Source organism: Castanea sativa, chromosome 4 (genome assembly GCF_040712315.1).
Source record: "Castanea sativa cultivar Marrone di Chiusa Pesio chromosome 4, ASM4071231v1".
NCBI lineage: Eukaryota > Viridiplantae > Streptophyta > Magnoliopsida > Fagales > Fagaceae > Castanea > Castanea sativa.
In genome coordinates, this window is record NC_134016.1 from 35,414,301 (window position 1) to 35,428,792 (window position 14,492).

General features: G+C 30.4%; 2 protein-coding genes across 2 annotated transcripts; both read right to left on the reverse strand.

Annotated features, from left to right (window-relative positions):
• Positions 1-3,091: 3,091 nt before the first annotated feature.
• Positions 3,092-4,222, reverse strand: LOC142632785 (RNA polymerase II C-terminal domain phosphatase-like 4). The gene has a single exon (XM_075807124.1). It carries the CDS (start codon positions 4,220-4,222, stop codon positions 3,092-3,094), a length of 1,131 nt encoding a protein of 376 aa, XP_075663239.1.
• Positions 4,223-9,669: 5,447 nt separating this feature from the next.
• On the reverse strand, positions 9,670-11,098 carry LOC142632233 (putative F-box protein At4g22030). Its single transcript, XM_075806658.1, has one exon. The coding sequence runs from the start codon at positions 11,055-11,057 to the stop codon at positions 9,798-9,800; it is 1,260 nt and encodes a 419-aa protein (XP_075662773.1). The 5' UTR covers positions 11,058-11,098; the 3' UTR covers positions 9,670-9,797.
• Positions 11,099-14,492: the final 3,394 nt, after the last annotated feature.

A 14,492-nucleotide genomic window follows, 5' to 3' on the forward strand; every position in this document is an offset into this window, starting at 1 on the left:
AACCTCATTACCTGTGTTGTGGCGTATAGAGTGAATTTTTGCTAATTGGACGTGGTTAACCCAGTGTGGTCGATACCGTACCGGTACCGGCCAGTGCACCGGTACCAGTACACTTCTATATTGTACCGAAAAAAAATACCGGCTGCGTATTGGTTATACTAGCCAATTTCGGGCAATATCGGCCGGTACAGAAAAAAGCCTTTTTTTAAAAAAAAAATTTTTTTAGTTTTGTAATTTTTGAATTTTTGTAAAGGCATAATGATAACTTATTTATATTAACTTCTTAGTATTATTTGTTTTCTTAGAATGCAATGAACAACTAAGCTTTTTATTTTTTATATTGTATTTCTTTTCTTTTATTTGATACTAAAGTCTAAAACTATTTATAATTTGTTCTGAATTGAGGTAATGTTTTATAATAAACTTTTATATTTACTACAATATAAGTGAAATATTATATGTTTATAAACATGGTTTTAGAGATTTTGGTGTGTGTGTCTATATATATATATATAAAATAGCGGTAAACTTGAAACGGTACATCGGTATTGACCGGTATCTGAAATATATCGTACCGGTGGTCAAACCGGTATAGCCTCCGGTACGGTATTGACGTCCTTGGGTTAACCTAAATATTGTGGCTTTGGTTGCATTGAAATTGAAATTAGTAATCTGTTATTTTGATATGGTCACCAGCAATTGGTGTGTGAGGTGGTTATATGCTATTCAGTGCACCCTTGCAGCCTCACTGATTGTACTTAACAATGATTAATTTTTCTTTTGATACATGATAGAATACTACTTTAGCTTAATCTAAGTGTATATTAGTATACGTGCGTGAAACTCCTTTTTGGAGACTTAATCCTGGTCTTTACTTTCCACATTTTACAAGCACTTATACTCGTAAAGTGACCATCGCACCAAAGGTATGTGGTGGTCTTAATAATGATCAATTGATTAAACTAAATTTTGAAACTCAATTTTAATTCTTTTTTTATTTGGGTTTGAAACTCAATTAGTTAATACAAAAACCAATCTTCGACTCAATATTGTAAGCATAATAACTTTAATGAAAATTTGTCCAGTACTTTTTATACTTGTCTTATAATTATTTTTGATGGTTTGTTTTATAGAAATTATTACTTTAGTAATGTGAACGAATTAAGCAGTAATTTTTGTAAGGTAATTCATAAGTAAATTTTTAGACTAACATGCAATGCATAAAAAAGTTTTAATAAAATTTGATCTTTGTTTTTTTTTTTTTTTTGGGTCTAAATATAAGATTTAATAATTATGGTAATGATTAGTAGGTATTTTTTTATTAATGTGTTTGTATATAAAACTATATATTCTTCTGTTTAAATAATTTGGTAAGAATTTAGTGGAGACTTTAATTATGAAATAGAATATAAAATATATATATATATATATATATATATATATAATAAAAGAATAAATATAAAATTATGATCAACTTAAATGTGTTTTTATTTTATATATATTTTAGATATAGATTATAGGTTATATATGTGGTTTAATTTAATTTATTTAGCCAACTTAGTGGGGCTCAAGTACAAGCTCAAACTGATTTGGGAAATTAACAAATCAAACGTGAACATAAAAACTGAACCTAGTTTTAAGATTGATGACAATATTTTAGTAAAATGAACTAAGTTAGAAAAACTAAACATTTGTCTTTGCTCGTTTACAACTTGATCTTTTCATGACAGATTTTGGAAGAAACTAAGAAGACATAATTATATCGAGATAAATTTGCATTACAAGATCACATTGAGATTGCAAAATATATTAGTAGCATCAAGGTCCTCGTGCATCTGGCATTTCTCCATTTTCAATCAAACATTCGCCATGTAACTCTTCCGCTTAATCAATCAGTAAAAAGTGGCATTCATGTCACAGTGCTGTTCAACTTTCAACTTTCAACTAGTTCTGTACTTAATCTATTGGGAGTTTGGGACATAAACATTCAGCCAATTCTAAGGACAAATGACCAAAATTCAATTGGATTGATACAATATATAAATAAATCCCAAAAAATATATCATAAAGAAAATTAGAATTATAGAATATAAGGCCAAGAGACAAGGGTCCGACGCCCAAACCGCATCTTGTTTAGGTTATATACTACCTCTATATTGTTGTATAACATTTATACTATGTGATGTATTTCTATCAATACACATCATTCATTTCATGTTTTAAATGTGGACATTGATAATAAAAAAATGTGTACATCACATGTGAAATTATGAACATTAAGTATGAAAATTGTATAATAATGAGTGTGAAACAATATTTTGAATTTGGGTCCTAAGATCAATAGATGCCAAGCAAGTCGGAAAAACTTTACAGGCCACACTTATTACAAGAGTTGTATTGAAAGCGAAACAAGTGGCCTTGACTATTCGGTTCTGTTTCTTTGCATATGATTCTGAGTGTGTCACTGGGCACAAGCTAGTGGTGGATGGTGGCTTTCATTTTCTGTATGAACAGTTTTGGCCCTTCTGGTGATGGTAAAACTCTTACCGCTTCCATACTTTGTCTATATATGTTAAACTATGGTTCAAGATCTGTTTAACCACCTGATGTTAGACTAACATGGCTAAATATTCTCCCACCCCTACAATTCATGAAATTGCAGATACACAATATGACTTTTTAATCTAACAATAGCGTAATTCGATATATTCAACAGGCTAGACTGGTTTGGATTCCCATGGTCACATTCAGACAAAATTGTGGACGTCAAGGAGATAGAAGAATCATATTATAAAAAACCACAGTAATCCTGTCTCATCACAATTGAGAAAGAATTCGATTCCTACACATAGCAATTAACCGCTTGAAATCAAGCTCAAAAAAGGGAAAAACATGTTCCATACAGTTTGTGAACCACAAAGTTGCGTGGAATAAACACTGCCCCTCAAAAAAATAAAGTTATGAACCCTGAATTTCTTTGTCTAGGAAAAACCCTCTAGTTCACTAATTGCAGAGTGTTACATCAACAACAAAAAAAATTGGAAATTATGCCTGTGCTGTTTGTAGAAGTGAACTAAGATGATCTCAACTTCTAGTTTTTCAGCTCAACCTGAAAATCTTTTTCAGGATACCTTTTACATGCATCGTAGCAAGCATGTAACCACCTTGGATGGACCAAAATACTTTTGTCCAGCTCTGCCTGCTGAGACTCCTCTGTTGTGGCAGCCCAAGTGACCACATGTGTGAAGGGGGTAAGAACATCATCCATAGAACAAATTGCTCCTAACTCCTCTGCCATCAACCAAAGACACGAATTTTCTGGCTTCAAACTCGGGGGAAAAATACCTTTGAAGATTAATTTACATCCTTGGAGTACCCTAAGGTGAGCAAGTATCGATCTAACATCTCTATGCACAAGACCACCCTTGGATTTTGGGTTGAAAAACAGTCTGTGGATTAGTTTAAGTTTTTCAAGAATGGTGGGGAGCACACCAGTGGTCTCATCTTCATCAGTGTTCAATGCAGAAAAAGATGCAATACTGGTGGCACTTTTTGGATTAAAGTATAAATATTTCTTAACAAGAATCAAGTTTGATTGATCATGTTTCCACACATGCTGGTTATCATCAACAATAATAGCTGTACGTTTGTGCCTTGGCACAAGATCAAGACTCTTCTCTTCTGAGTCAACTAAATCTTCACGTGTAATAACTCTGGACTTGAAGTAAACTTTTTCAGGGTCAAGAAACTCAACCATTTTTGATGCATAATCTCGTTTACCCATTGTACATATATGCAATTCAAACATGGTACTTGCTTCTTTCAGAAAAGTGTGAACGAAAGGCCTCAACTTGGTCATCATCGCCCAAGGTTGCACACGGAATAGGCTATCCTTGAACTTAGGTTGCAAAAGTTCTTCAGGGGTTTTCAGATATTTCGATCTTTTTGTCGTATGAAGCAAAGTTTTATCTAGATCAAGAACTAAAACAAGCTTTTCATTGTTTAACAATTTCTCTGACTCTACTACCATCTGTAACTGGGAAATTTCATCATCAGGGCTAACCCACAAATCCTTATCAACGTACTTGAACATAAATGCTTCATTCACACAATCCATACTCCCTCCATAAGCCTTAAGATTTGCTTTATGTGTATCATCATGAACACCCATGATACTAAATGAACTGGAGTACAAGCCTGATGAATCTTGTGGGAAGACCATCTTGGGAATAATGATCTTCATGATGAATCTTGTAAGTTTCTTTATCCCAAGATGTATATTACAAAGGAAGTATCAAAATATTCTCACAAAACCTGAACTCCAAATACATACACCCAAAAGAGCTCTCTGACCACAAGGGGAAACCTTAATTTTCCCAAAGTAAATTGCCTCAGCTAGAACGCTATTACAAAACCAATGTTGAGGCACAAAACATGTATGTATATATATATAGCAAAGTCTAGTTTGTGCCGTGGAGCATAATTACGGAATCCAAGTAGGACTTGGATTGCTAAAGTCGGCAAAAGTATTTTATAAAGATTTCTAGTAACTTTGTTTCAAAAGGATTTTAGTGTGTAATGAAATTTCGCTTACCTTCTTTTAAAATTTCACTTAATCCAAGTGGTTGCACCAAATTGTAGTAATTTTTAGATAAGAGCAACATTTTATTTGTTCTTATTAATTTCTTTAAATAAAATAACAATAAGTGTTTTAACAAAATATACAACCTACAATAAGTGTTTTCTAAAATTCAAAAAAAGATTAAATTTAGTTGACTGGTACCATATAATTACAACTTACAATTGTGTCTATCTAAAATATAATCTACAAAGCCTAAAATCAATAGAATAGAATTACCTATATATAAAAAAAGGTTTCAATAAATAAAAAAAATACATAAAAGCAAATAGGATAGAATAAAAAAAAAGAAAAAGATAAAAATTAAATACTATTGTGTATCAACATACGTTTTTGTTGATTTTTTTTTTAATTCCTTGTTGTTTTTTTGATAAATATGCATCATTTTCCTAATAATTAAGTAACAAAAGAAAGTATTTGATTTACATCTACAACTATAGTTATGTCTATCTAAAATGATATCAACAAAGCCTAAAATCAATAGGATAGAATTACCTATATTAAAAAAAGGATAGAATTTAAATAAAAAAGAGAGATAAAAAATACGTAAAAGAAAAAAAAGATAGAATTTAAATACTGTGCATCAAACTACGTTTTTTTTAAAAAACTACATATCTCTTCTTCTTTTTTGGATAAATTTGCATTTTATTTCATCTTTTTTCTAATAATAAAGTTTTTTTTTTTTTTTAAAAGTGTAATTGATTTTCATCTAAACCCCTTCTTTTGGTTCATATCATCTTCTTCACAACCTAAAATTCTCTCTATATTCACACAATTTTTTGGTGTATTACTCTTTCTATTACAAATACAATTATTTGCTATACTCTTCCCTTCTCCTCTCTACCCTACATACAACCTTTGTAGGTATTTTTATTTTCTTTCATCAAATTGAATAGATTTTGTGTATTTGTTGCCTTTTTATAATATATTATATGATTTTTATCAACAAGTTTTAAAGATAGGCTGAAATTCTATGTTTGATTGCACCTTTAATTGTAGTGTTTTTTTTAGATGTAAATATAGCAAACAATATATTTGCATCATTTCTTTTTTCATCACGTGATTATTTATTGTTGACATCAATATTTTATTGTGGATTTAATTTGTTATGGTTTTTGTTTGATGCTTTGTTCCATGTAATCTATCTTCTTTAATAGCAAAATTTGATGTCAACGTGAAATTGGATACAAGAGAAAAAGAATGATCTAAAAATGTTCTTATATCCATCAGTCCAAGTTCCTATGTAAGTTTATCTTTACTTAACTCAGTTTTCTTTTTCTTGTTTAAGTTCAAAAATTTGGATTGTTTTTCATTAATGAATTGAGATTTTGGCTTAATTTTGTTTTAACTGTTTTAATTATTGAATTCATTATTTTTTCATGTGAAATATTAATATATGTTTTTTTTTTTTGAGAAAAAAAAAGTGTTCTTAAAGGCTAAAGCAAAATACAATTACAAACATTACTTTAAGTTAGGGTGTTATATTTAATTACAAACATTACTTCAAGTTAGGGTGTTATATTTATTTATTAGTAAGTTTTCTATTTTATTTTATTTCATTTTATTTGATAAACACACACACACACACAGATATAGGGGAAGATGGATAAGATAAGAAATACATATATTAGTAAGTTAGAATGTTACATTAAGTTAGGGTATTTTATTTATATATTATTAAGTTAGAATGTTACATATGGATACATATGTTGGTTTTATAGCTAAGTGGTGATACAACTTATAACCATTTGAATAAAATCAACACTAAAAAATGATTTAAATATCAAAATAAGACATAAAAATTAAATTTCTTTTAGGATGATTCTTTCTTCATAAATAAATAGTAATTATTAAAAAAAATTAGAAATTTTTTTATTAATCATTATGATTACATATATTATATATAAGGACAAATATACAAAATTCATTTTGTTTTAAGATTTTAAAAAATAGATTTTTTTTTTTTGGTTATTATCTTTTACACACTCACATAGAAAGAGAGAGAGTGAGAGACAAAGATTTTATTAATAATTGTTATACTATTTTTACAATTTGCCATAGTTTTTAAAATATTTTTTTGAACAAAAAAAATCCCAAACTTGACCTTACATAATATACATCTTCTATGTAACTTTTTGTTTTTGTTTTTTTTTTCATTTTATTTGTTATTCAAATTATTTATGTTATCAGAATATTTTTTTTATTAAGCTGTGTATCGCACGGATATAATACTAGTAAATAAATAAAGAGTAGGTTAAGGTGACAAGCACTTATAATTGTGACCAAATTTCTTGAGAAATATTAGGATTTGCTGTGGCAAAATTGTAAGTGGTGGAAAAAAAAATTTATGTGAAAGTAACAAAAATTTTATTAATAGTCAGTCACAATTAGTCACATAAAATATATAATTGAAACAAAAAGTATGATAAAAATCGTGGTTCCAAATTACTTATTGCTTATGAAGTTCATAAGTGAAAATGCCAACTTCATCACAACTACTCTTAATTTAGCAAATTTTTTCTAAATGATTATTTTCTTGCTGAATTTGTAATTAACTATCGGTAGCGACGTTAAGTAATTCTAGTATAATCATCATCAATCATCATATCCACATGCCCCCAGTGTTAACAAAATAGGTGAATCTTTCTTAAAATAATGCATCTCCTTAAAAAAAAAAAATGCAAAAATGGACCAATGGTGTCAAATATATTAGAATTTCCATACGGATATAATGTGAATTGAATATTGTATATAAAAAAAGTATATATATATATATATATATATATATATTTGTATATATATTTAAAATATTAAAATTATTTTTAGGGTTACTGCACTTCCTCTAGAATATGTAATGTTTTCCTTAAATTTTAAAATTGAACAATGTTTCTACAAAACTTTAAAAATGGGCAATGTCTCCTTTTTGACCATTCTCATTAGCTTATGCAAATATATATACGTGCGCGCATTTTGTATCATTAAAACTTGATTTATTTATTTTGCATTATCACTCTAACAACACACTTATGAATTTTAGTTAACTCAATTAATAAAATTTTTAATGACTGAATAAGAGATTTGGAGTTTAATTTCTGTCTACACCAAAAACTGATTAGTGTTTTGATTTGATTATAAAGAACGGATGACATAGGTTGAAACTCTCTTAAAAAAAAAAAAAAAACTCTAATAACACACCCTACATTTCATTCTCTATTTTACACTGCATCATAATAAATAATATATATTTTTAGACCCACAACAATATCAACACTCTTCCTGCTATCCTCGTGAGGCAGAGCTACTGCCGGTATTAGGGGCTTTGTTAACCGAAGGCTATTTTACAATAGCGAAATACTCCGGTTGTTGAAGAACAAAAGCTTGGGGATTGTTATCTAGTTCAGGCTCTTCACCCTGAGGACCATCTTCAATGGTTTGCATGTAAGCAGCAGCAACATCTGAATCACAAGGGCTAACTTCAATGGTAGAAGCCTTGACTTACTTAAAGGCTTTTGGATTGGTTGGGTCATTAGCATGAAAAAAAATCAGAGCATTATTTGCAGCTTCAGCCACACCAGCATTCACCTAGCAGGTGCATTTTGAACAGTAGCCTCATTATCAACAGCAGGCATCATTTCAGTGGTAGGTGCTGCCCATATTGGTAGCATTGGTCAAACCCTAGTTTTCAGAACCAAACAATAGTCCATCATACAACTAAGCCGCCACGTGAGAACCGCATCCAAAACCTCAGGCGTAAATGGGTTCTGGTGTTGGTGCTCTGGCATGATGCAATGTTAAGATTGGTAATGGCGGCGGCGTGGTTGCTTGGGTTTTTATTGATAGTGGCGGAATTGATTAAGGAAGAAGACGGTGGTTTGCTTGTTATGGTGGTAATATGAGAGAGAGAAGAGGTAAGAGAGCGAGAACTTTCCTTTGCCAGAAATCAAAGGATAGGAAAGAAATTGAATAAAAAAAGGCCTAAAAAGAAATGCATGCTGTGAGCTATAGTATCCTTTATTTTTATGGAATAATGTAGCAACATGTAAAGTTTTCTACAGTGTTGCATAATGGGTTGGAGGCGTGTTTTTGGTGTTTTTTTTTTTTTTTTGTTATAGCATTCTCTAAATTGCATTTGGATAATTAGATGACCAGATGCATGATCCAATGATAATGCTTTCATTATTGGTATGCTTCTCTTAAAATTTAAAACTGAGCAATGTTCTCCCTTAACGTAGTAAGTATTTTAACATATTGTATTAAGATTTACTTAAAATTTGATGGAAAATACCTTTTCTTTTAAATTTAATGTAAATCATAATTCAGTAGTTATAATGAAAGATGAGAAATTTTAATCTTAGATGTTTCTGCTGAAAACACCAAAAGAGTGGCAAGCTGCAATTGATGCAATATATATAAAGTGAAATATCTAGAAAGCTTCAAATTATTTTGATTCACACACACACATATATATATATTCACACAAACTGATATTTTAGTGTTTCATATGCTAAAATAATTATTAATTCGATTATATTTTTGTTGAACGTTGAAAAATCCAATCTATATAACTATATCTCCCCAAAAAAGAAAAAAATCAACAAGCAAAGCAGACTCCTTTTGTATGTTTACATTGAATTTTTGGTTTGTTCACTCTCTGGCCTGAGATGGCAAAAAGGAAAGAGGCTGTGGCGAGGTTTTACTTGTGCCATTTCCAATTCGATGACCAGCTCCAACTATTCAATAGTGTTGCATTATAAAACAATAAAGTACAACATTTCAAATAATCTATCCAGTGCAATTCTTTGACCATCTGTCTTGAATAGTTTACTAAGTATTCAACTAATCTACAATAGAGAATTACTTCTTCAACAACATAAATTTGAACTCTCTTGTGCTACGGTCGTAAAGTTATTTGTGTCTGCAACTTAAATTGTCAACAACTTGTACTAGGAAATTCAAGTTGTTGTATTATATATGCAAGAAAGTGAGAAACTAAGAAAATACATACATATTTACAAACTCTTTTTGCACAAGTAGTTAATATTAAATTTGAGAATTTTGAACATTTTTTCTATGTTAGAAGATTGTACAAAGAATTAATCAAGTTATGAACAATTGATGAATCAAAAAATTGAATTAACTATGTACAAAATATCCAAAACTAGAAAAGCTTGCTTGCGAATTCGTCTACATGGGAAGAAGCTGACTTTCTAGCAAGTACTCTGAGTTGTGATAAGCTTCTCCCAAGTTTCAAAGCCACCTTCATTTCAAACAATTCCCCATTTTCTCTTTTCTCCAAATCTCTTTCCTCAAGTGTGGTTTCAATTGATTCTTTCAATAGCTGCAAAAATCCACCACAGTTTCTATACATCTCAATCACCATCCCAACTTGTCCACCATGCTCAAAAGCATTAACTGCGCTAGCTAAAGCCCCAGCAGCCACTGCTACTATTGGTGCCCATGATCCATGACCAACAAAAGCTGAGCCCAAGGCTGCAATGCCTGTGAGTAATGGACCTGAGATAGCTAAAGTCTTGTTGATCTTCAATGCCAAGTTGCCAAGTCTTACATAGTCCTCAATGTCTTTTCTCTCCACCACCTTAATGATCTCTCTCATTTCCATTTCAAGTTCCTCACTCCATCCATTGTTCTCTTTTGGAGCAGTAGTAGTGTAACACTGTTTTCCTTGATGTGAGTACTCGTTCTTCTTTTGGATTGAAGGCCACCAAACAGCTGGCTCAATCTTTGCAGGGAATTTTTCAAGCATTGCACCAAGCAAGGGAAGTGGGTAGGCTTTATCAAGGGCCAAAACCTTTTCCATCACCTCCTTCACATCTTCTTGAGTTGGAGTTCCAACGGCGAGCATGGTTTGGATTTGGCTCTGGAGCTGCTTGAACAATCTTGTAGCATTACGTTGTTCTTCAGCAAGCTGTGAAGGCTGAATTTTATTCATTATTAGCAACATTCCCGTGGCCGCGGAATACAAAAGAGTAGACGATAATTTCGACGCCAAAAGGGGCATTCCAATGCCACCAGCTGTGGCTGCAACACCAGCCATTGTTGCAGCAGTGAGAATCATCATATTGATTGAGTTTAGAAGAAGGGTGTTCCAGTTGTCACGTTGTTCTCCAATGTTGGCGTGCATCTCTATTCTATTAGCAACGGCCTCTAAGATAGCATAGAGTTGAGTGGTAACAATATTTGTACTAGAATTGTGTGATCTATCATTGATCTTTTCTATTGGGATTGTGTTTATGAACCCGTCTCTTATATTCAGTTCCTCACCCAGATTTCTTGTTGGTATTTTTGGAAGTGAGAGAGAGAGTTTTGGAAGATTTGGGACATGAATAGCAGCATTGATTTTCCTTGAACAACAACATGAAGAAGAAGAAGATGAAGGTAACAGGAGAACTGAAGCCATTTGATTGAGAGGTTTTCTCTTTTGGTTCTTGTGTATATATGTTGTAGAAAAAGAAAGGTTTTGAATGAAGGTGATGAGGCTCTCAACTATTATTTATAGCGTGGAACTATATCTGGGTCAGCTACAGAAATATGTTGAATTCAATGGCTGACTGGCCTGAGTGCCTGACCCATTCCTTTCGGCTGACTTTTTCATTTTATTTTATTTTTTTGGGAGGTTAATTTTACTGGCTGACCCATTCTGTATTTATAATTGTCTATGTTCAAAAATTTTGTCTTGTTTACAGTGTCTCGAATTATAATTGGGTCACGACGTAGCTCTTAGTTTATTACTACAATCTGATTGATTTCCTATATATTTTGTGTCATACTATTTTAGATATCTCTAAGATCGGTCAACATCGCAAAGTCGAAAGACACCGTAACTTTTGTGGCACAATTTTTATTAAAGTTTTGAAATAATTAACAATTAAAAAAAAAAGATAAGTTTATATAAAAATGATTGTTTATAATTAGAGAGATTTATAAAATTTTACTCAAAAAAGAAAAAAAAAAAGATCTATAAAATAATTTAGAAATAATAGGAAGCAAGAAAACTTACAAATTGGAGCCTAATTCAACTATTTTCATTAGTAGAGGGGGGAATTCAAATATTGCAATTTGGTCGAAATTGATGTTAAAAGCTAAAATTATGTACTTAAAGAGAGATCTATAAAAAAAATTATAAATAATAGGAACCAAAAAAACTTACAAATTGGAACTTAATTCAACTATTTTCATTAATAGAGGGGGAAATTCAAATATTGTAACCGTGTAATAGAGATTGAAAATGAGCGACAATAGGAGAACTTACAAATTGTGATTTGTGGGTTTCAGTTAGCTCAACTAGTAAAATCTCTGATGGCGTTGTATCAGAGATCTAGGGTTCAATTTTCACTTACACCAAAAACTAATTGGTATTTTGGTCTGATGATAAAGACCTATCATTAGGGCAGACGCTATAGGTTGAAACTCTCTAAAAAAAAAATTGTGATTTAATGTTTTATTATACTTACATCATGTGATTTAATATAATTCCACTATATCATTTTTTTTTTTTTTACAATTCATAGATGCAATCATGCAACAAGTTCTCTTGTGATTCAATATCATTCCATTGTAACATTTTTTATCTTTTACAATTAATAGATGCAACAAGGCATAGAAACATTAATATGAGCATATGACTGTACGAAATTTATAGGTCAGATCACGTTATCTTTTTCATCAGTACTCACACTTTATTTAATGTAATACAAAACTTTAGCATTAAAAAACATATGGTACTAATTCTAAACGTAAATTTCAACTCTGTTCTCTCAAAAAAAAAAAAAAATTGCAACTCTGTTTTTGTTTTTTTTATTGTTTTTAGTCCCAATTTGGTAAACAAACAATTTCATTACTTCAGTTTCTTGAAAAGAAAAAAAAAATTGTTATCAACCATAGTGTTTAATGCTAATATCAAATTCCTTAAACAACATTCATTTTAATAATCAACACTTTTTTTTCACTTTGAATAATAATAATTTACAAAATTCAAGTGAATACTCTTAAAATTCTTTCATTTATTTTTCTTTTTATCAATATTGTTCACCCTTTCCATGTGTACACACGAGTTACAAGCTAGTGTGTGTTTGTGTATTAAAAGCCAAAATTTAGAGAAAATCCAATTAGATTTCAGTTGAATTCTCAATTTCGCACCACGTGTCCAATTTAATTTTTAATTTTTTTGTCAAGTGAATTATTAAGTGTAAAAATCAAAGGATCCAAATCCAATTAAATTTTAAATTGGATTTCAATTGAAATCCAATTTTGTGCCACATGTCTATTTAAAATTTTTTTAAAAAAAATTTTAGTGGCAAATGAATTATTGAGTGCAAAAATCAAAGAATTTTCCCAATTAAATTCTAATATATATATATATATATAACAAGAAACCATTTCATACTTAGAAATGCACGGTTTAAAAAATGTGTAAACAATAATACCATGTATAATTTAAATATCTTCTTAAAAAAATGTATCATTTGAATGGTGTAATTATGATTGTTTTTAATTGTACCGTGCATATTGACAGGGTTACACATTAGTTTATATATAAAGTTAAACCTAAAAAAAAATCCAATTAAATTTTCAATTAGTGTCTAATTTTGCACCACGTCCCTTTTTTTTTTTTGGTACTAAGGGTCCGTTTAGATAGAACTTATTTTTCTAAAATTGAAAACTAAAAAATGAAAATACGGTAGCAAAATAATTTTTAAATGTGTGAATAGTGCCGTGAGACCCATTTTTAATGAAAAAGTTGCTGAAAAGTGAAATTTGTGGGACCTGTAAACAGTGCATCCGTGCACTGTTCACTGCTGAAAAGTCAAAACATGCGGTTGGGTAAAAAAAAAAAATGTGGACATAGACGCACAAATGCGCAATCCAAACGCCCTCTAAGTGAGTTATTAGTGCAAAAGTGAAAGCATCACAAACAAATGAATAGGAAGAAAAAGAAATGTTTGGTTTGACTTTGACAAGATATTGACATGATTCTAGGCTACCGGGATTGGTTAAAAGTAAAATAATAATAATAATAATAATGAAAATGAAAATTATATTTATATTTATATTTATGTTGGACTTAAGCTTTAGATTAGCTTTTGTTCCCATCTAAACCAAGTTTAAATCTAAACTCTAGCATAATAGAAAATTAATAACATTTTCTATCAATATTTTTAGTTTATAGTATTATTATATACAAATAGTAGTTGAACAAACTAAAATTGAAAAATTCATGGATAAAAATTTAAATGATTTTTTTATTTATTTCAAATATTCTTATATTTATTTTATAAGTTGATTATTTATATTTTCAAATATGTAAACATTATATACATTATATATAAACTAAGTAAAAATTTAATATGCATTTAGTGATACTTATTTGTAAATTTATTACATGTATATGTATGAGATTACAAACTAGTTCTGTGTGGGCAATTTTTGTATTTCAAGGAAACTTATTACGTACTCCCTAGAAACTTGTTGTTGTCCCACATCACAAAGATTCCTCTCCACTTTCTCACTTATAAGCCTGAGCTGAAGTGAGGAGTGTACCATCAGTTATTAATAACTGATGGTACACTCCTCACTTCAGCTCACGCTTATAAGTGAGAAAGTGGGGAGGAATCTTTGCGATGTGGGACAAAATGAAAGTTTTCAGGGAGTACGCATGAGTTTTCCTGGAGTACAAAAATTGCCCACACAAGTTCATTAAAACAAGAATGCACAACTAATAAATTGAAATTAAAATTATATTTCCCTATTTTCTTCATATCCATCATCCACGTGTAGGTCAAGTTACTGGCCTTGATCCTTGTCCCATCAACCCCTTTCTGAAGTCCCTAGGAGC

What these genes read in the sequence shown, in the direction of transcription:
- LOC142632785 (XM_075807124.1), bottom strand. Translation starts at nt 4,222, where the DNA reads ATGGTCTTCCCACAAGATTCATCAGGCTTGTACTCCAGTTCATTTAGT.
- LOC142632233 (XM_075806658.1), bottom strand. Translation starts at nt 11,057, where the DNA reads ATGGCTTCAGTTCTCCTGTTACCTTCATCTTCTTCTTCTTCATGTTGT.